At 34.0% G+C, this 21,869-nt stretch overlaps 1 protein-coding gene across 1 annotated transcript in view; it reads left to right on the top strand.

Moving 5' to 3' along the window:
- The window catches only part of VMP1 (vacuole membrane protein 1), a 121,665-nt gene that overhangs the window by 86,054 nt on the left and 13,742 nt on the right, over nucleotides 1-21,869 (top strand). The window contains exons 8-10 of the mRNA XM_004434795.3: nucleotides 6,581-6,661; nucleotides 10,247-10,363; nucleotides 15,393-15,454. Coding sequence (XP_004434852.1) covers nucleotides 6,581-6,661; nucleotides 10,247-10,363; nucleotides 15,393-15,454 — 260 coding nt within the window. The remainder of the gene's footprint in view (nucleotides 1-6,580; nucleotides 6,662-10,246; nucleotides 10,364-15,392; nucleotides 15,455-21,869) is intronic.

Genomic DNA, 21,869 nt, shown 5'->3' with positions numbered 1-21,869 from the left:
CTTAAAACTTCTAAATCTCTAAGTTATTTTCAGGATAAAATTTCTTTGCTTTTCTGAAATATGTTTATGTGATGTAGTCTGTTTGCACTATTATAGAATTTTATCCTAACTTCCAATGTAAATAGAAATTCCTGATGTAATAATGTAAAAGGATATTTTACATTACATTACATTTTATATTACAAATATTGGATATTTATTATCCAATATCATAAATTGGATATCAAAACATTTCATTTTCAGAAGTAGTTGCACAACTCTGTCTGATCACTTTTTTTGGTAAATGTGTGTGCAGTTTGTAATCCAGCATCCTACAGGTACTAAATTTAAAGTTTATGGGGCCAGCCCCATGGCTTAGCGGTTAAGTGCGCGCGCTCCACTGCTGGTGGCCCGGGTTCGGATCCCGGGCGCGCACCGACGCACTGCTTCTCCAGCCATGCTGAGGCTGCGTCCCACATACAGCAACTAGAAGGATGTGCAGCTATGACATACAGCTATCTACTGGGGCTTTGGGGGGAAAATAAATAAATAAAATCTTTAAAAAAAAATAAAATAAAAAATAAAGTTTATTAACTACTTCCTACTGTCACAATCACTTATTTCGTGAAGTTAATATCTCTACTTTTTCTTATAATCTTAGCATTTATTTCCTGAGAGTCTTCATCTCGTGTGTTTGAGTCTATTATAATTCAGAAACACAATAGATGATATGTGACTCTTTTGAAATATACCTCATTTGAAGGAAACCTACTCAAATATTCAGTATTAAAACATAGCAATTACATTAATGATATTGTTGAGGAAGTCAACAGTAAGAAAATATTTTGTTCACTTTGAATTCAATGAATTAATGCTCTATATTTTTATATATCCCATAAAGAGTCCTGACAATAGGTAGAAAATTACAATTAAGACATGTTTTAGTCTGTTTTTAAGAGGAGAAAGATTGAAAGATTATGAATTATGTTTCATTGCAGTTTCTATTAAGATGATAATTGTACTCTTTAATTATGTTATTTACCATGTGTAATATGATTTCATTGTAGGAAATATTTACTCACTTGGTTATTAGGATCTTAATAACAAGTTAATATTTCAGAGTCATTGTCCACAATGCTGAAATAGCTTTTATAATTTTTATTTATTTATTTTCCCCAAAGCCCCAGTAGATAGTTGTATGTCATAGTTGCACATCCTTCTAGTTGCTGTATGTGGGATGCGGCCTCAGCATGGCTGGAGAAGTGGTGCGTCGGTGCGTGCCCGGGATCCGAACCCGGGCCGCCAGCAGCAGAGCGCGCGCACTTAACCGCTAAGCCACGGGGCCGGCCCTGAAATAGCTTTTAATTTAAGTCATCATTACTATTAGCTCCATTTCTGGTTAATAGAGTTTTACTTGCTTGATACAACATATTTGACTAGGACACAGGAACTAGCAAGTCATTTTTAGATGGCAAAAGAACTTCACAAATACAGTATATTTTAACATAAATTCCCCTTATATACAAGGAATTATTACTGAAATGGTTGCTCTGAAGTTTTACATATTGGCTGTGGAGCCGCTTCAATACCAAATCCCAGAAGAGCATTAGTTCAGCAGAAGTTTTAACATAAAATAGGTTAAGAAGGCAGGTAATTTATAAAACTGCTGACCAATTACCATCACATTGATGGTAACATAAAACTAGCATAAGCTATTAACAAAATACATATTTGCCTCCAGTAATATTGCATTCATTTAACATATTTAGGGATTTCCTTTGCTTTTAAATTTTATTTATTTATTTTTCCCCCAAATCCCCAGTAGATAGTTGTATGTCATAGCTGCACATCCTTCTAGTTGCCGTATGTGGGACGCGGCCTCAGCATGGCCGGAGAAGCGGTGCATCGGTGCGTGCCCAGGATCCGAACCCGGGCCGCCAGCAGCGGAGCATGCGCACTTAACCGCTAAGCCACGGGGCCGGCCCCTCCTTTGCTTTTAAAGAGATCTTGAAATTTAATGAAAATGTAAAAGTTTGCTGTTACCATTTGAATATAAATGTTATTTCATATATTTAGATCCAAGTTGACATACATTCAGAGATTAGTATTTTGTAAGCCGATTACAATTAGTTTGACAGTTTCTCTTCTCCCTTAATCATAAATATCTTTCTTTGGAAAGAGAAATGTGAAGCAAAAGTAGTACAGGAATATTCATACTTGAAGGCTTTATCTGTTTTTCTTTATTTAATCCTTGAAATCTCAGTAATAGGACTTATTGTAACTTTTCTTCATCTGTCTTCTTGTGGTCACTGGGGAAATGTTCCTAGTAGCTCTCATTCTTACTTTCAGAATCACTATCGGTGGGAGTGGGAAAGACAGTATTATTTATTTATATTTTGTTTGTTTATTTAAAAAAATGGAAAATGATATATGGTTACTAATTGTAAATGAATGCTACTTATTTAGGTAGAGCTAGAGAATGAAACTTTTTTCTCAGGCGCTTAAATTGTGAAATAGGTAAATGTTGTGAAATGTGAATCCAGAGAAATGAAACTATTAAAAGGAATTTGGTTTTAGTTGTACAGATTTTTTTTTAAATGAAGAATGACAATTGAGGAAGTAATCAAACTGAACTTGCTACGTTGTTCCCACAAATACACCAAAACCATTAAAATGAAATATTAGTTTCCTTTGATATTTAACTTGAATATTGAATACCTAACATACTAATTTGTTAATTTTTTTCTTTAAAATAGTGTTGTTTATTATTGATGCACTTTTTTTTCTTGGTTTATTTATTTTATTTGATGGCCTGAAAAGAATAGCAAATTTTGTTTGAAATGGTTTTTTTAAAGTTGAGTAAAAGATTTTTTTTGCTGATGTTGGGTATATGTATGTATGTATGTATTTCAGTTGGGTTTATTGTCAAATAATAGACCTACAGTACAATTCTCTCTATTTTAAAAGCAATTGGAAATATGAATATTTTAATGCATAGACAATGTTACTTTAAAATCCGCATGATCAGAAAGAGGTGTCAAATTATGCAAATAATGAAAAAATACTGAAGTTCTTTGAAAAAATACAGAACTTTTAAAACTACAGAGCAACAAATGAGGAAAGTACAATTACATTTAACATGTAGAACATTTTAGACAATAAAAGAATGATGTTTTCAATAAAATTATGTTAATAAAACTTTTAAAGCCATATCAGTAAGTTTTGAATATATGGCTTTAAAGGTGAAATAAGTTTAAAATAAAAACAGCATAATATAGTTGTGTCCATGAAATCTAAACATGAGTTATTTTACTATTGTAAAATATTGTAGATTTTGTACATATACTAATACAATGCTTCCGAGTTTGTTTTCATTACACCGACAAGGAAAAACATCAAGAAAATACTCCCTCAAGCTGCATATTCTGCTACTGTTGGTTTCTTATAATGAAAACAACTGTGCAGACTTCGTATTAGTTTAATTGAAATAAATGTTTGTGGATTGTTTAATATATAAATAAATGTTTGTGGATTGTTTAATATATAAATGTAATTTTAATTCCGAGAATATTGTGAAAGACCTGGAAAATAAATTATAGGAACTGAAAGTAGTGTGGTCACTGTGTGTGTGTGTGTGTGTGTGCGCGTGTGTTAAACACATAAGATTTATGAAATCCATTTTCAGTGGATGACTTGCAAACTTTTTAAAAAGTAAAACTCTCCATTAAAAAGGCTGTTAACTTGTTTTCCTTGTAAGACATGCCAGCTAAAAATTAATTTAAAAAAAAAGGTAAAGGGAGGTTTCTAGTTCACTTATTTGGGTACAGTAACTCTTTTCCCTCAAATAAAGATTCTTGAAGCACCCTTAAGGATAATTGATGATGGGCACGCAGGCATCTGAAAGAACAAGGAGTCTCTTTTCCTTTGTTCTGTCTAATTTCTGTTAAAGACATTCTGCCCCAAAGGGATAAAATGGCTCCTTACTTTCATGATGTTCTTAAAAACATGATACCTTGAACTTCTGCAGGCTTAAATATTTTTATTATTTTGTATGTTAGGTGATCTGCATAATGTTTAATCATATTTTCTTTATATAAACCAATTGGTATAATCATACCCCTTTTCCTATTTAAATGTGTGTGTATGTATCTCTATAGTAGAAAAATACTATCAGTTTAAAATGATGGCACTATCATAGCTACTTGGTTTAAATAAATATGAGATTCTAAAGCCTTGAAGTTAAGATAAAAGAAAACAGGACACCACACCTTCTAAATACAACTCTTTGATAATCTTGAGTATACCATTTTATGCAAAAAACTAATTTTCTGTAATTCATATATTGAGGACTACATAAATGCTCTGACAGAAAAATGTTCCCATATATGTCTGATTTGGAAAATACAGTTATAGGAAGTATTGACTTTAAAATAAAATTTGTATAGGTTTTTGTTTTGTTTTGTTTTACTTTTTCTTAGCAATTGCATACCTTCTTACCTCTTATTAAAGTGGATTTGCTGTGAAGATAACAAAAGCTGTAAAGAAAGGCATTTTCCTGACTATATTTTTAACTCTTGGGCTATATTAATTAAAATTTCATAACTAGTTTGTAATCTAATAGTATCATTTGATATTTTAAAACTCAAAACATTTCTTTTTATTATGGCTTGGCAGTTTTTATTTAGTGTTTCTTTTTTTTTTTTTTTAAGATTTTATTTATTTATTTATTTTCCCCCCAAAGCCCCAGTAGATAGTTGTATGTCATAGCTGCACATCCTTCTAGTTGCTGTATGTGGGACGCGGCCTCAGCATGGCCGGAGAAGTGGTGTGTCGGTGCGCACCTGGGATCCGAACCCGGGCCGCCAGCATCGGAGCGCACGCACTTAACCGCTAAGCCACTGGGCCGGCCCTATTTAGTGTTTCTAATGAATTACAAATTTAGTAATTTGGGGATTAATTGTATAAGTTGTTCAAAATAACTGGAAGTGTAATTTGTTTTAAAATAAGTTATATACGAATACTCATTTCATTATGTATTCTTAAACGGGTTTTTAATCAATAAAATCAGTATTACACACTTAATGCAATGGGTGTTAAGAAAAAAATTAAATCTTCAGTTAGAAATGTGAGTAAAAATAGTGCCCTTTGCTGTAGTAGTTCTGTTGTTTAAAAATATTAAATCTGATATAATTAACTTACTAAAAAAGCAAGCCTAATACCCAAAAGAAAAATTCTCCCTTTGGAAATAAATTGTAAAATTACAAAATTGCATTGTAGAATTTAGTTAATGATTAACTTTGAGAGCCTATGTATTTAAACTTGCAAGTGTTTATGATGACCGTCAATATCTTTTAAAATGTACCTTATTGGTTTAATTCCTTTGACTTTCTCACCATCCTCAGCAAATAAGTAGAAGGAAGGTTTTTTTTTTTTTTTTTAATTTCAGTATTCACTGTTGTGGTAATTTGACAAAGCTATTCTACATAATATTATTTGTTAAAGTGTTGTGTTGCTGTTGTTTTAAGTAGGAATACACAACTTCTGTGGAGAAGTGCTTTGAACTCTGTTCCTATTCTATGAAGGAACCTTCTGTCTTTTATATTTTCAGCTTTCTATAAGATTGTTGCCTACTAGAGTATTGAACTAAAGAGAGAAGAAGAGGTTCTATGATATGAATACTTTTTAAAAAGACATTCATACATTAGATAATATTTTTTATCATCTCAATTATTTTCATTGAAATTTTGTTTGGAGCATATACCATTTGAAAACCAGAAGAGCATTAGAGTCAAATTTCAGATTGGTACTTTTAAGAAAAAATATATACGTAAATATGATTGTAGCATCAACATGCTGGAAGAAGAAAAGCATGGATATAAACTAGCCAACCACATGCATGTTTCAGCATGGGAGGTGGCATAGTGAAATAAAAAGAGCACTGATTTCAGAGTCTGAAGAATCTGCTCTAGCTATACCCCAGGATTATTGAAAGGCTCAAGTAAAATGTTTATGAAAACATTTTATAAAACTAGCACAAGCTGTGCAAATGTAGAACGTTATTTTGCTTTTGGGGGTAATAAATGCTTAGTTATTACCACATAACTGTTTTGTGCTTTTTTTCCGTCTTCTGGCTAGTGATTAGCAGAGGTGTCTTCATTGGCTGTCTTGAAAAATCCTATGATTTCCTACCCTAATATTAATCAGGGAATAAATCTGGCAAGTTGAGAAGGAAAGAGAGAGAGAGAGATGATAGGCCAGTATTTCCAAAAGAATGAGTTGGTTCGTGATTAGTTTATAACATTTAGTTCATCCCTAGATAATCCAGAGAGAATCCAAAAAATAAAGTAACGATGTTTTGGCTTATTCTTGAAATATGGTATAAGTTTATCTTTAAGGATGTAATTATTGTTCTGTCAAGATTTTATTTGCATGTTTACCAGTGCAACCTGCTGTGATTTTTTTTTAAATCATTTATCTTACTCATTAAATGAATCAATGCTTTCAGATTGTGAAACATTTAATATTATAAACTCTATAAAAAGCCATCTTTCCTTCTTTCTTGTACTTTTCATTAATGTTTTGATATCTTCCTTTTCTACAGGACTTTGCCTCCCGGGCTAAACTAGCAGTTCAAAACCTAGTACAGAAGGTTGGATTTTTTGGAATTTTGGCCTGTGCTTCAGTAAGTGCATTGTATTAAAAGTGAGAAATTCCAGTAAATGGTAGATTTATGTTTTGATCCAATTTGGTTTTAAAGATACATGCCTGAATGAACAAAAATACTTTCACTTTTAATGGGTATGTAATTTTAGTAATCATTCATCTTATTCATCAAATGAACTATTTTCTGTTGGATAGGTTCATATCTTGCTTATTGACTTTTAAGCATTTCATCATGCCATGATGACTTCAGACCTAAACGGCTTGATTCAGTGAGAACAAAAGACAAACTCCATCCTTCCCATGAAGAATTTATAATGAAGTGCATTTAACCAAATAACAATGACTTCATTCTTTCCAGAGTTACACATAGGTAGTCTTTTTCCAAAGTTTCAAGCATTAGCATTAGTTATAAGGAAGAATTCATATAAAACCTGTCTTAAGTGACATTTACACCTAGATAGGTAATTGAAACATCTGTGTCAAAGTTAAGGGCATCTTTGGCTATAGTGAACTAAGAAGCCATTTTTGTCAAAAACTTAATGTCTCAAATTGCAGATTTGTGAAACTCACATTCCTTGATGAGTTAGTGTTTATCCTGGTTCTTTTCTAATAAAATAGAAACAGTTATATTTGAAATGGAGCGTTTTGATTAAAGTTTTCTTTGGTAGCCTGTACACAATTGTTGTTAGTTCAGTGGTGGATTTGGCCAGAATAACTAGGTGCACCTAGTTGATATGATGAAAAAGCTGCAATTATAAGTAAAATTCCCAAAATTTTATTGTCCACTGGAACAGAGCTCCTTTATCCATTATGTACTAGAACATGAATACATCTTTGAGTATGCCCTTTCCCCCTGTTTCTAATGTGATGTCAACATTCTAGAGATGTTCTAAAATATACGTGTGCTGAATTACTATCCTTTGACCCTGGCAATACTAGAAATTTTCATAATTAACTTCATTGATCTCAACTATTTGAGCAATTTATAGGTATGTTGTAGTGTGATGATATATAGTGAAAAGAGAGTTGGCTTTAGAGTCAGGCTTACTTAGGTTCCTGAACGAGTTTTGCTTCTTATTAGCTATATAACCTCAGTCAGGTTACTCCCTTTGAGCCCTAGTTTTCTAATTTTTAAAATGGGGCAATAAGACACTCATTGCAAAGGCTGATGTAAGGATTGGAGCTAATACATGTGAACTAACACAATGCCTAAAATATAAATGCTCAGGGCCGGCCCTGTGGCTTGGTGGTTAAGTGCGCGCGCTGCAATGTTGGTGGCCTGGGTTCGGATCCCGGGTGCGCAATGAGGCACCACTTCTCCGTCCATCCTGAGGCCGAGTCCCACATACAGCAACTAGAAGGATGTGCAGCTATGACATACAACTATCTCCTGGGGCTTTGGGGGGAAAAAATAAAATAAATAAAATCTTTAAAAAAAAATATATATATATAAATGCTCAATCATTCTTTATTGTTATTCGTTAGTTTTGTATCAACCACTGAGTGCTTGGAATAAAGAAGCGAAAAGTATATTCCTTTTCCTCAAGATCCTGAAGTCTAGTGAGGGAGACAAAATATAACGATTAGTTAAAAAGGGGCTGTGGAAGCCCAGCAGAGAGGCCTAATGGATAATAATGTCCGTAGCTTAAAGGCTAAGAGAACAAGTGTGGAAGCCACGTTGCCTGAGTTGAAATCCTGCTCTGCTGCCATTTATACTGAACAAATTGCTTAACCTGTCTGTCTCACTTTTCCTATTTGTGAAATGGATATAATGGTATCATATAGCATTTTGGGGGGGATTGAGTTGATGATGTAGAAACCTTAGAAAAGTATCTAACAAGTCAAAGTATTCAATAAAAGTTAGCTTTCATTATTCTTGGGGAAAGTACAAGTACCTTTGATTTATTAAAGCAGAAATTATTTATTCTTTGGCACTCATCTATGCCTGTATCCTAACTGCTAAAAGTCCACTTTCTGTACTAGCTGGTCTTCTTTATATTTGACTAGGAATAGTCAATATTTAACACAAATTGATATAGCAATTTGGTCCTTTAGGAACTTTTTTCTAGAAAATTTTTAATACTTATATTTCTATATACTTGATTTAAGATAAAAAGAAGTTTATTAATTAGTTATTTTGTTGTTAACATTTAAACTAAGATAAATAAAACTAGTTGAAGGAAAAATCTCAAAGCTACTTAATAATAGTTTTTTTAATTCTAATCTTCCTTTCTGTGTATTTAGTTAGCAGTTGAAAAAAAAGAATAACATGCACTTGTAACAACAAATTCATTGATATGCTCTTCTGAGAATATCCAACATACACTGAGGCGTCCAACATGTTAACATAGTCTAATTTTTATCTACTCTGATTTACGTATCTTACATACTCTAATTTTTATTTCGACATGAGGTAGAGCCTTATAATAAAAGAAAACAATTCAAATTGTAATTCATGGAGTTTGCAGGGTCACATGAGAAAATATAATGACAGATATAGGGCTGTGCGAATGATGTTGTTATTACATGGTTGTAAGACAAATGAAATTGCATAAAGCATTTGAATTTGGATGAGAAAAACTGAGTTACTGAATCCTATTCTTGTGTTATTAATGAAAGAATCCTTGAATTCTAATTTAGTCATGGCATTGTTTTTAAAAGAACATATGTGACAAATATCTTCTAAACAACTAGGCTCTTCTTTGAAAGTTCAAAAATGAAATTATATAAGTTAATTAGCTTATAAATAGTTTGGCCAATAGCCACAAGGATAGAGTACTTCTATAGGAGAAAAATGGATGAAGTCCTCAAAAACAGCTTGTAGTTTCTTTGCATTTTTACATAAAATTGTCTTTTAGCGTTCCTGAAATGTAGGAATGTTTGGAAAAGGTATTTGTTTTGAATAACTTCTTTATCTGAGACTGAGTATTCAAAACATCTGAATCTGAGCTCTCGTATTTCCACACTTCATTTTCTTTCTAAATTATATCACACGGCCCCACGGCCTTAAGTTTTCACAAAATAAAATACAAATAATGAAATTTTTTTATCTTGAGAAATAAAAGTACATTCACCTATAAATGTATTTATGAATTAACAAGAATGTTTGCTATAGATACGAGCACTTTCTAGATAATATTCTTATTTCAGGCTAAAGTTTTTAGAACGCTAGTAATCACTGAAATAATTAAGGCTTTTTCTTCATTTATACATCACCTTAGAAAACAGCTACCAAATGGCCAAGTATCTACCGAATGGGATTAAATTCCCATGGATCCATTGGCTTTATCCAATTCTAATGTTACGGAAAAAGTATATTTATGGGGCATTAGAGACATAAGTAATATAAGCAAAAGGACAACTGGGTTTGCTTTGAACAGATTGAACAACAGCCTAAGATGAATATGACACCCAACTTATAGAGACAGAATACTTGCCTAACCTTCTGAACAGTCTGGTACTGATCAGGAAACCCATACCTCTCTTTGCAGTGTAAGCAAGGCTTACAGTGGAATTCCACATACCTATAGGTGGTAAAATTAAACTGTTCTTTGGATGATATATGGAAGTCCCATTTCATTTTATTTATTTATTTATTTTATAGATTCCAAATCCTCTGTTTGATCTGGCTGGAATAACATGTGGACACTTTCTTGTACCTTTTTGGACTTTCTTTGGTGCAACCCTGATTGGAAAAGCAATAATTAAAATGCATATCCAGGTAATTATATATACTCTCTGATTCCCTGCTTGATGATGAGCACGTTAAAAGTCAATGAAACATATTTCCCTTGCTCATTCAAAAGCAAATTGTTAAGATTTTGGTTCTCCTTCTTTGGGCTGGTAGTTTACTTAGGTAGTCAACCATGGACCATCATTGGAACGTAGTGAATTTGGGCCAGGTTTTTCTTGTCCCTGTTGAAAAATTGTGCCCTTTTATTATTTTTCTCCTTGTTTTTTTTCTTTCCTTCTTTCTTCCTCCCTTCCTCTCTTTCTTTATTTCATTTTTGCCTCGTAAAACTGTTTAAGACTTTTATCAAACAAAAATAGTGTTCCTGTATAGGAAAATGTATATCATTTTCATACACATAGCCCAAAAATGTTGTATCTTTACTGACCATGAGCTGAGAGAATATTGCCTTTCACTAATTCTACTTTTCTTTCACACACTCTATATAACACTTCCTCTCAAGGCACCAATATCTTTTACAGAAAACCAGCCAGATGTTAATGTGGCGGAGAATGGGGAAGAAAAGGGGTCTCTGAAGAGGTGAAGAGATGTGGGTTGTGGTTAGAGAAGTGAGAAACTGGTAGTCTTCAAAGCCACTCTTAAAATCTTTAGGATAGTTATGTGTGTGTATATATGAGTAGAGGAGAGAAAAAAGGCTAAGAACTTAAATGAGGGGAAATGGATATGTGCTTCTAGGACTATGATATGAATTGTTTCCTTCTAAGGGCAAATCTCACTAGAGTAAAATAAAATTAACCTGAAAAGAATTTCTTAATCAGTGAGGTTTGCAACAGAGGCATTCACCAAAAGAAAGGCAAGAGCAGTGAGTAATGTCTATGCCCTGCTATGATTCCTTAATAATTAAAAGCATGTCTATCCCCCAAGTTTCTTTTTGACACCTTTCTACCTCCAGATCTTAAAAGAGAAAGAAACAGGAAAACTTCAGCTGCTTCTGTCTGCCCCATTTCTAATATTAGATTTTGGCATTTTGGATGGGTTTATTGAGCCTGTCCTCTACTCCCCTCCCATGATAATCAGAATTTCAAGGATATGTTTTTCCTCCTTCAGGGAATATATTTTCTCCCACTTATATCAAGTATATTGTTCAATGAACACAGGTTTTTAAGTATTGGAATTCTAGTTACTTTGGTAGAGATTTAAAATGCTATAACAGGATTTTTAAAATAATAATATATTATAGTGAGTATAAATGATTTTGCAATGTATTTGAAGATAATTTTTCCTTTAATCTTTTTAGTTCTTTCTAGAGGAAGAATGAAGCTATCATTTAGCGTTTTGGAGTCCTTTGAAAGTATGAATACCTAAGGAAAAATAACAGATTATTTTGATTCCCTTTATAACAGCAACTTCTCTGGGAATCCATAAACTTTATGCATCCTGCTTTATGTGGTAACTTTCTATAAATTATAGTAAAATTTATTATGCTAAAAGTACCCTGCAATGATAGGGTAGGCAACTTATTAGACCTTTCATTACAGAATATTCAAAAATAGTATATTTTTTAAACATTCTCAGTAGATTTTTTCAAGTTGTGATGCTTAGTTTTTTTATATAGTACTTCACACTTTAAAGCACTTAGTGTATGTCATCTGATTTAATTATTATAATCCTGGAATAGAGAAGTTACTACTCCCATTTTGTAATTGTCAAACTTAGAGAGGTTAATAAGTAATAGTTGCCTAAGAGAGGAAGTAACAGCTGGAATTTGAACCCAAGTCTTTTGGCTTCAAGTTCAGTGTTCTTTCCATTCTTTTGCATTGCATTATATTCTTAACTGTAAACTACTTATATGATGAAGGAAACTGAATTGTTTAATGCCTGCTGTTTATCCGGACCTATGCCAGGCAGTTCGCGTTTGTTATGTCAGAACAATCCTGTGAGGTGGTTATTATCCATATGTCATAGATGGGGGAACTGAGTGTTAAAGAAGATAAAATACATGCCTAAGACCCTGGAATTCAAACCAAGCTCTAGAAAGTCAAAGCTCATATCCTGTATCTGTGTGGAAATAAAAAAAGAAAGCTAAAATCCATCTGTGTTTCTAAAAGGAAAGAATCTGAGTTCCTTCACTAAACTGAGACCATGGGATATGTTTGCTATGTTCCATTGTATCAGAGGGACATACTTTCTAAAGGCATGTCACTTGATGTACATCCAGATGTAGCTCAGGGCAACAAACATTTCTCATTCCTTGGGTAAGCAATATTAGTGAGTAATATAAACATTTTAACTATTTCTGAAATAATAGGGGGGAAACCCTACACACATTTTTCTGTAATAGTAAATCTATCTCCTCTTCTGGTTCTCTTTTCTTTTTCCTCAGCTTAAACTAGACAACCTTCTTGATAAATGTTATTTTTATTGATATCTTACTATCTGTTAAACTTCCCCTAAAAATTTCAAATCAGCCCAGCTAATAATGTTAGATCAGGATTTCCCCTTCCACTGGACAAGTTCAAGTCCTCTGTCTGTAACCTTGCCTTTCTCCCAAATAATGAAAAACATGAGAAGTCAACATACTTAAGTATAGTATTTCATGTACCATATAATTTACTTATCATGTGTATTGTTTATTGCCTCTCTACCTTGCCATCCACCACCACACACACATATACAGAAATATAAGCTCCATGAGGACAGAGATTTTTGTCTCTTGGCTCACTGAGGTCTTCTAGTGCCTAGAATAGCATCTGGCATGTAGTAGGCACTCAGTAAATATTTAATAAATGAATCTAAGATTCTTCTTTCCATTGAAGGAAAGGATAGTTTCTTTGTTCCTATCTTTTATAGATAGTTTCTTTGTTCATTCTGGCACCATTAGTTCCCTACACCCATATCTTTTTTTCTTCTTATTCTACTCTTTCTCTTGTTTCCTCTGTGCACATGGTTGAGTGGGCCGTTTGGTGGTCTGTGCCTTTTGTTAATTTGGTAGAATCCCCACTCGGACCTCCATCCTGAATGACTCTGAGACGTGTGTTCTTAAATGTCTGACACATTTATGTCTTGCCCAGTACAGTAAATTTTCAAGCTGTTACATATAAAAGGAAAGTCTTGTGTTGTTTTCAAGCAATGAAATTGTGCAATTATCTGAGCATTGGCTTATTTTGAATGTTAGGAAATGGTAGGGAAAGCTCATGGTGGTGAAATCACTGCGAGGCAAAACCATTAGCTGTGTTTCTTGGTAAACATTTCTAGCTCCAATTAACTGGCTTTTAGTATGGATACTAGAAGGACCCCCATGTATTAATGTTTTCCTCCCTAATGATCTGTAATTATTGTCTTATTAGCTTCATACACCATTTGTGTAACATTGTTCATAAAATCATCATCCATCTTGTAACTGCTTGACATCTAAATGTGCTCGCTTTTTTCATGAGACAGGTAAGTATCTTTTTAAAATTAATAGATGCATAAACAAACACCAAAAAGGACTATGAACTTTTTTTTTCCAATCTTATTTCCTTACACAAAACCAGCTGTGCAACTGCCAATGTCTCTGTTAACACTAGGATGTCGATTAAGAAAATGTCATTGCCTTATTAGTCTTCTACATGAAATAATAAGCTTTAGTCTAAATTAGCCACTTCCCTGAGATTCATAATGGGTGAATAAAAAGAAGACTATTGTTATTTGGTTACATAGGCTAAAGTTATTATTTAACAAACAATAACAAAGAGCTAAAGAGTTTGTTATCAGGAATTTGGAGAGAGAATCTAGAATTACTCATGTTTAATCAGAGAATTATTATCAATCCCTTAAAGCTAAACTTTCATATTGTCTTCTTAAATCTCTAATTAATCATACTTAAGTGATCTTTTCTTTCTCTGAACTTCTGTAACACATTGTTCTTACCACTAATGGCATTTACAGTTTTATCTTTTTATATATCTATTTTTTGTACTTAACTATCTTTCTCCTATGTATTGAAAAATTTGTAAATTCTTTAGGGCATTGAAGAAATATATTTCCCATCTTTGTGGTCCCTGAAAACTCTTAATAATGCCTTATATTATCCATAGTAAGTACTTTTTGTAACATTCATTAAATTGAGTTGAGAATATTTGCTACCTACTGGACATAAAGGCATCTTTACTTGTAAGTAAGGTAAGGAATCAACATCTTTAATTAATGGAGTGTACCTCAATAACACCAAATGGAAAATGACCCAGATCTGGGCCGGCCCCGAGGCGTAGCGGTTAAGTGCACACACTGCACTTCGGTGGCCTGGGGTTCCCAGGTTCGGATCCTGGGTGCGCACCGATGCACCGCTTGTCAAGCCATGCTGTGGTGGCGTCCCATATAAAGTAGACGAAGATGGGCATGGATATTAGCCCAGGGCCAATCTTCCTCAGCAAAAAGAGGAGGATTGGCATCAGATGTTAGCTCAGGGCTAATCTTCCTCACAAAAAAAAAAAAAGAAAGAAAGAACATGACTCAGATCTGATAAAGATCCTCAATAACCTGTTGATGCCTTTGCTTGTACCCTAAGCCTGAAAGTTCAAGCTCATTCAGGATCTGAGAATGGAACTTTCATGATATTTCTATAAAAAACTTTTCCGTTAAGGACGTACAGTCTTTGCAAGATCCTCTGGATTACATTTAGCCCAGACTCCTGTCATCAAGCTGATCAGCTTTAATTTCAGTGGTGGGGGCTATATGGGAACCCATGACTTCAGTTGTACACACCGTTCTAAAATACATAGAACATGTGGAATGTCCACCCAGTCTTGGGTTTCATGACTCACATTTTTCCCTCAGACATGGTCATGTATCCTAGTAAGACTAGAACTGTGCTTAAGGAAAAACATCTTTAAAATACAAAGTAGGTAGCATTTGTCAGTGAAATGGTGTTTTTTATTTTTTATTTTTTAAGAATTTTAAAAATTGCCTTTAGGAGCAACACCTCATCTTTTTAGACTATTATCAGAATTGTGGATTTATGTTGTTTTTTTTTTTTTTGATGAGAAAAATATTTATTTTAACTGGTTTTTTTTTACAGAAAATCTTCGTTATAATAACATTCAGCAAACACATAGTGGAGCAGATGGTGGCCTTCATTGGGTGAGTAATTGTTTAAGGACTAATATTAATATCATCACTGTTTGAATGGGAGGAAATGTGTAAGACTTTATTGGGATAGAATTTTTGTGATAGCCCTGTTTTTTGAGAAGGAAAAATCTTTTGCCCTTTTAGTTAAATTGAAAAAGACCTTCTTGCCCTACAGCAGGGGAGGATGAAGCTCAGATTATCCTTGTTTATTTTTAAATCAAACATGTATCAATTCTTATAATTCTTGATTTAAAAGAACATTTGGAGTTTGAGACTGTTGCCCTGCCAAAGAAATAAGAAATTCTTTTTATGTAAAAGACATGTGTGTGTCATTACAGTTTAATGGTGCTTTCGTACAATGCTATGACTTTTAGCCAAAATCAGATGCCAGATACACAGTTGCATTTAATTTAAATACAAATCTTACATAAAATATTAATATTTCATTAAATAAGGCATGATAAGATGGTGTAATATTACCAAAATATGTCAGTTAGGAACCTGTTACTTCACTAGAGAAAAATCAGGCCATTTCAAAAGGCTAAACTATCCAAAGCTTTTATTTTTGTGTTTAAAGAAGTGAATAAGACCAGATTTAAGATATGCTTTAAATGATAATGTCACAAATTTGTGGAGTTCACTTAGGTAAAACAGTAAAGAAAGACTCATTTTGTTTGGTTAATCAAATTGACTGTCAACTGGAATGTGAATACCGTAAGATATTAAATGCAACTTTTTCTAATATATGATTTTTTTTATTGTCTTTACAGATGAGAGGTTTTCTTTTCATTTAATAGTATAACTGCCCAGTGGTAGAAAAGTGTTAAGTTGGAAGTGCACTTGATGTAGTTTTAACATAAGTCTTTATCTTAAAAGCCATTTGTAAAACAAAACATTTATGAAAATTTTTGCTGTTTAAAACAAATTGTCACTTAGAAGTGAGTTCATGAGTATTAGTTTTATTATTCTTTAAACCATACATTATATATTATATTTAATCTTTATATGATATGTTTTATGATAAAATAGTTTTTAACATTTTATATTTAGATTTTAATGTGATAGTTGAGGAAAAACATGTTCTTGAGAATGTACTCAGTAGAGCCAGTCATTGGTTTTATTACTTCCTAAACTTCTGATTATAAATATGGATATAGCTTGCACATTCAAATTTAATTACTCCAGTTTTTTGTTGCCTGAATCCTTACAAATCAAGTGGTTTATAAGTCCCCATACATCACATTCAAAAAGAAAGAAGGAATATTCTTGTGCCTTATTTTTCAAATACAAAGAAGACATTTCATCTGTTCTTAGAGATTACTGTTCCACCTTAAGAAAATTCTGAAGGACATAGAGCTAACTACCACACCAAGCTACATATTGCAGGAGTGACTGTGCACGCAGCACCCTACATTCTTCCTTTCTCCTTTTCCCATACTGAACATTTATGGAAGGAAGTTTTTCAGCTCCTTCGGCATCCTTACCACTACCACCTTCTATTTCCTCAGCCTTTGGAATTGCTAAGAAGTTAGATTAGTTAACTGGCTATCTCATCCACCCACATCCAGTTTCATTCCCTTCCAATCTGTTTGCCTTGCTGCAGTTAGTAACTTTAAAAATCTTAATCTGAGCATGTCACCAGCAGTATCCTCACCCCCTAGCTCCTCGTCGTCTTGAAACCCTTTACTTGTTTTCTCCTTTATTCTTAGGATACGGCTAAAACTCCTTACCGTGGTCTATAAAGCCTTGTATGATCTCTCTTTTGTAGTTTTGTCTGACTGAGTCTCCCACCACTGCTTATGCTTGTGCTTTTCCCTTTGCCTGGTTCAGGGTTTCTCAACCTTGGCACTATTGACATTTTAGGTCAGATAGTTCTTTGTTGTGGGGGACTGTCCTGTGCCTTGTAAGATATTTAGCTGAATCCTTGTCCTCTGCTCCCTACATGCCAGTAGTGTCTCCCAGTCGTGACAGTCAGAAATGTCCCCAGACATTGCTAAATGTCCCATGGCAAGTAAACCCCCACTACCACCACCAACGCCATTGAGAACCACTGGCCTAGATAATATCCTTTAGATGTCAGCCATGACATTCACAAAACACCTTCCCTGACTAGGTCAAATACACTCTTTCCTAGGGACCTCTGTTCACAGCAGCATGTACTATATGCACTGATAGTTGTATTTTTACATTTATGTTTGAAGGTGTATGATTATTGTCCTTCTACCACTAACCTGTGTAGCTTCTTAATGGCAGAGACCATGCCTATTTTTGTTCACTATTGTGTCCACAACACCTGGCATCTTGATTGACACATAGCAGGTGCTCGATAAATATCTGGTGAATAAATGAACACATCGTATCCAAATAAAGATCTATCCAATAAAAAATTAGCAAATCATTTGTATAGCCCAGATTCTTCTGTTTCCCCAGCCTCTGGATTTTCTAAGAAGTTATATTACTTATCTACAGTAAATAGAGATAAAAGTGTCTTTAAGCTTGGGCCAACATATTAAAGTTAGAATTTCTTTTGTTTTTTAAAATCAGAAGTTCCTTCCCTTTAGTATCTCCACTAGCACAGACCCTCAAAAAAATCCAATGATCCTTTCTTCTTAAAGATGGTTTTGCATAAAATTATTCTAAGATATTCAAGACCTACTGGATTCTGATTTTTGTTGAATTATATGGGTGGTGTCATATTTTTAAAATTGTTTTCAGGAGACAGATTTTGGAATGTCGTGATATCTTCATCTTTTCCCCAGCGCTGTCTACAAGGATTACCTCTTCAACTTCTTTTCTAGATAATATATATATATTTTTTTTTCTTTTTTTAAAGATTTTATTTATTTTATTTTTTCCCCCCAAAGCCCCAGTGGATAGTTGTATGTCGTAGCTGCACATCCTTCTAGTTGCTGTATGTGGGACTCGGCCTCAGGATGAACGGAGAAGCGGTGCCTCGATGCGCACCCGGGCTCCGAACCCGGGCCACCAGCATCGCAGCGCGCGCACTTAACCACCAAGCCACAGGGCCGGCCCTAGATAATATATTAAATAGTATAAATAATCAGACTGGGCAGGTGATAGTTCTTTATTACCAGATGCCAATTGGTATCTTTTTCATCTTTGTCAGTAATAACATCTTTTGATGAGATTTTCCAGTTGAGTTGGACATTATTTGTTTTCCTACATTTTGAAGTAGGAAATGCTTTTAAATATGTGTTCAAATGATAATTAATAAATAGACTTGCCAAACCTAGACTGAAAATTAAGTTAAACAAGGAGAATGAATTTTTAGTAGACATAAATTTATTATTTCATATCATAATTAATAGCTTAGCAGTTTATTTCAGAAAAGGGAAGGAGAACAGTCAAATTGATCCCTGGACCCGCTGTTGAGTTGAACTGAAAATACTGCCTGTGGCCTGCTGTAGAAACATTCTCCTTTGATTGTTAGTTCTCCCTCTTCACACTGTTAAAACTCTAAATGGTGTAGCAAATCATCAAACTAAACTAGTAAAGTTGGGAATACAGACTTTTGAAAGATATTTAAAACTATATGCCCACAATTAAGGGAGTGATGAATTACCGTGGTAGAGAAAATAAAATCAAAAACAAGACCAAAACAAAGTCAGCAGCAGTTCAAATTTAAAAAGTAAAATTATGAGATACTAGGCAAGGAAGAATGAAAAATGAATCCCAAGAGTAAGAACAGCTAGGGAATGGAATATGAAAAGAGTATACAGGCCTTGGACAAAACAAATCTAGATTTGAATATGAACTCTGCCACAGGCCAAGTCATTTAACTTCTCTCTGTGTCCACTTTCTAGTTGCTCTTCTTGCAAACAATGTATTTCTTTGAGTAGCATTTCTTCGCCAGTTCAGGAGGCCACTGATAACCTTTCCAACTTTCAGTCAAAATGTGAAATGTTCTGTATCAAAATATTTTGCAGTTTATTTGAAACATACTCGTATCAGTGATTTAACATTCCAGGCATGTGGATTTTTAAATGCCTTTTGTCTCAATTTTTATGTTGCCTATGTTCTCAAAGCCTCATTTTCCAAAGTTTCTACTGACTGTAGATGGAAAGGTAGACTGCTAGGTGACTATTTTATGTGCTCTCAGGGAAGATTGAGGGAAGGCCTGCTTCTCCTTCAAGAAATTACCCATTTCTCTGCTTTCTTTACTCTCTGATCAGTAAAATGCCTTTAACTGGGACAAAGCTTTTCATCTAAGATTATTACTGTTTATTTCTAATTGCAGTCCTATATGATGGGTATTTTTCTCCCTTTTATTGATAAGGAAATGAACTCTAAGTGGTTATAAATAACTTACTTATATAGTTTTTTATTTTAGTTTTTTTAACTTCATAAAAAGAGTATCATACTGCTATATATGTAATCCTTTGGGATTTTTCACTTATTATATTGCTAATATTGTGTTGCTGAAGATCATTCATTTTGACTGCTGTATATTATTCTATTGGATAATTATTCATCCACTCTCCTGTTAATGGACACGTGGAATATTTCCATGTTTTTTGCTATTTTGAATAATGCTTCTGTGAGCATTTCTTAGTGCAAGATCGGTGAGCACATCTAAAGAACCTAAGAGTATGGTGAAAGGACAACACAGAAGAGGGAAAGGTGAATAAAAGGAAGATCAGACAAGCAAGATAACTCTTAGTTTTGATAAGTTAAGATAATTTAGTTTTTTCTAGGGCCACATTTGGGCAAATTCTCACCACAGGTATGCCCATGGCCTGCCAGGCCAGGCTGCTCACCACCTCCCAGGTGGCAGGGAAGGAGTTAGTGTTGACCATTACATATCTCTGGTGGTGAGGTTTAGTATTAGTTTTATACAAGTCTGAATGCTATACTGATGACTGAAGGAAATATCCTTTCCCCAAAGGGCTTCTAGTCTCAATGTAGCCATGTAGCGGCCCAGCTAAATATGATACTCTAAGTATGTCTTTAGCCTGTGGTATTTTTAGTACAGTATGTCATTGTTTGACAGTCCTAAGGTCCCAGAGAGACTGTAAGGCCTATCTCCAAAATTTACTGTAATTTTTTTTTTTTAAAGCCAGGATTCCTTTATTGTTTATTTTTTTATTTTATTTTATTTTTTTTTGTGAGGAAGATCAGCCCTGAGCTAACATCCATGCTAATCCTCCTCTTTTTTTTTTGCTGAGGAAGACCAGCTCTGAGCTAACATCTATTGCCAATCCTCCTCCTTTATTTTTTCCCCCAAAGCCCCAGTAGATAGTTGTATGTCATAATTGCACATCCTTCTAGTTGCTGTATGTGGGACGCGGCCTCAACAAGGCCGAAGAAGCGGTGCGTCAGTGCGCGCCCAGGATCCGAACCTGGGCCGCCAGTAGCGGAGCGAGCACACTTAACCGCTAAGCCACGAGGCTGGCCCCCATTGTAATTTTAAGAGTAAATATTTCCCCTCCCTCAACCAGAAATAATTAGTAGATTTATTTTTTGGACAGTTCTAGAAAGTAATCTCCAGTGTCATTAGGTTTAGGGAAAGGTATCCCTATTATCTATTCCTAAATCAAAGGGTTTGTTTAGTTATATATGGAAATCTGAACAAATGTAATGAATCAGTTATATATTCTGAGAGAGGTTAGAATACAGATAATAGCCTTGAGAAAAAGCCTTTTGGTTTATGGTATGTTTGGCAGGAGGATAGAGAAAAGTTTCTGAAAAAAGATTAGGTATGTAATGGAGTTTTTCACTTGTTGGCATCCTAGGTTGAAATAAGTCAGGGGACAAAACCAAAGAACCAGGGAACTTTAGAGCTTCAAAGGCATTACATTTGTTGCAGTCTTTTTGTTTTGTTTTTTTTTTTAATTAAGATTTAAAACTAATTTTTATTTAATTTTAGACTTTCTCCAGTGAGAGAAACGTGGACATATTTCTTAAAGAGCATGACCAAGTCTAACTTTAAAATCATGATTAAAATGACATGTTCCAGTATTCTCACCAAATAGAGGATGCGAATTCCCAGAAAATAACATTAAGCATATGACTCGTAACAAACCATATGCAGAACATTGGCTCATTGTCAGGTTGCCAGGGTCTTATTGGAAGACAGAGTCCCCAGTTTTACCACACAAGAAAGTTTCCATAACTCAGTCATTGAACTTGGGGGATGGGGTTGGCTGGAGCAGGGACTTTTTACCAGATACAGAATGTTCCATGCTCTTCTTCGCTGTCTTCTATTTCTGAGTTAACTTGATATTTGACCTCAGAGTCAGACTTGCCTGTGGCAAGAGAGATCATTTTAACCAGTGAGTAATTAAGTGCTTGAATCTTAATGTTATTTCTTGTTCCTCACTTTATGGCAAGTGGTCAGAATGAGCTATGTTGGCCTGGACTTTTTCTTCTGCAGAAAGAAAAACTATCCTTTCATTTAAATTATAAA

This window comes from Ceratotherium simum, chromosome 16 (genome assembly GCF_057802395.1).
Source record: "Ceratotherium simum simum isolate JZ-2026a chromosome 16, ASM5780239v1, whole genome shotgun sequence".
Lineage (NCBI taxonomy): Eukaryota > Metazoa > Chordata > Mammalia > Perissodactyla > Rhinocerotidae > Ceratotherium > Ceratotherium simum.
The sequence above is the reverse complement of the archived record's forward strand: the minus strand, read 5'-3'. Positions and strand labels throughout refer to the sequence as shown.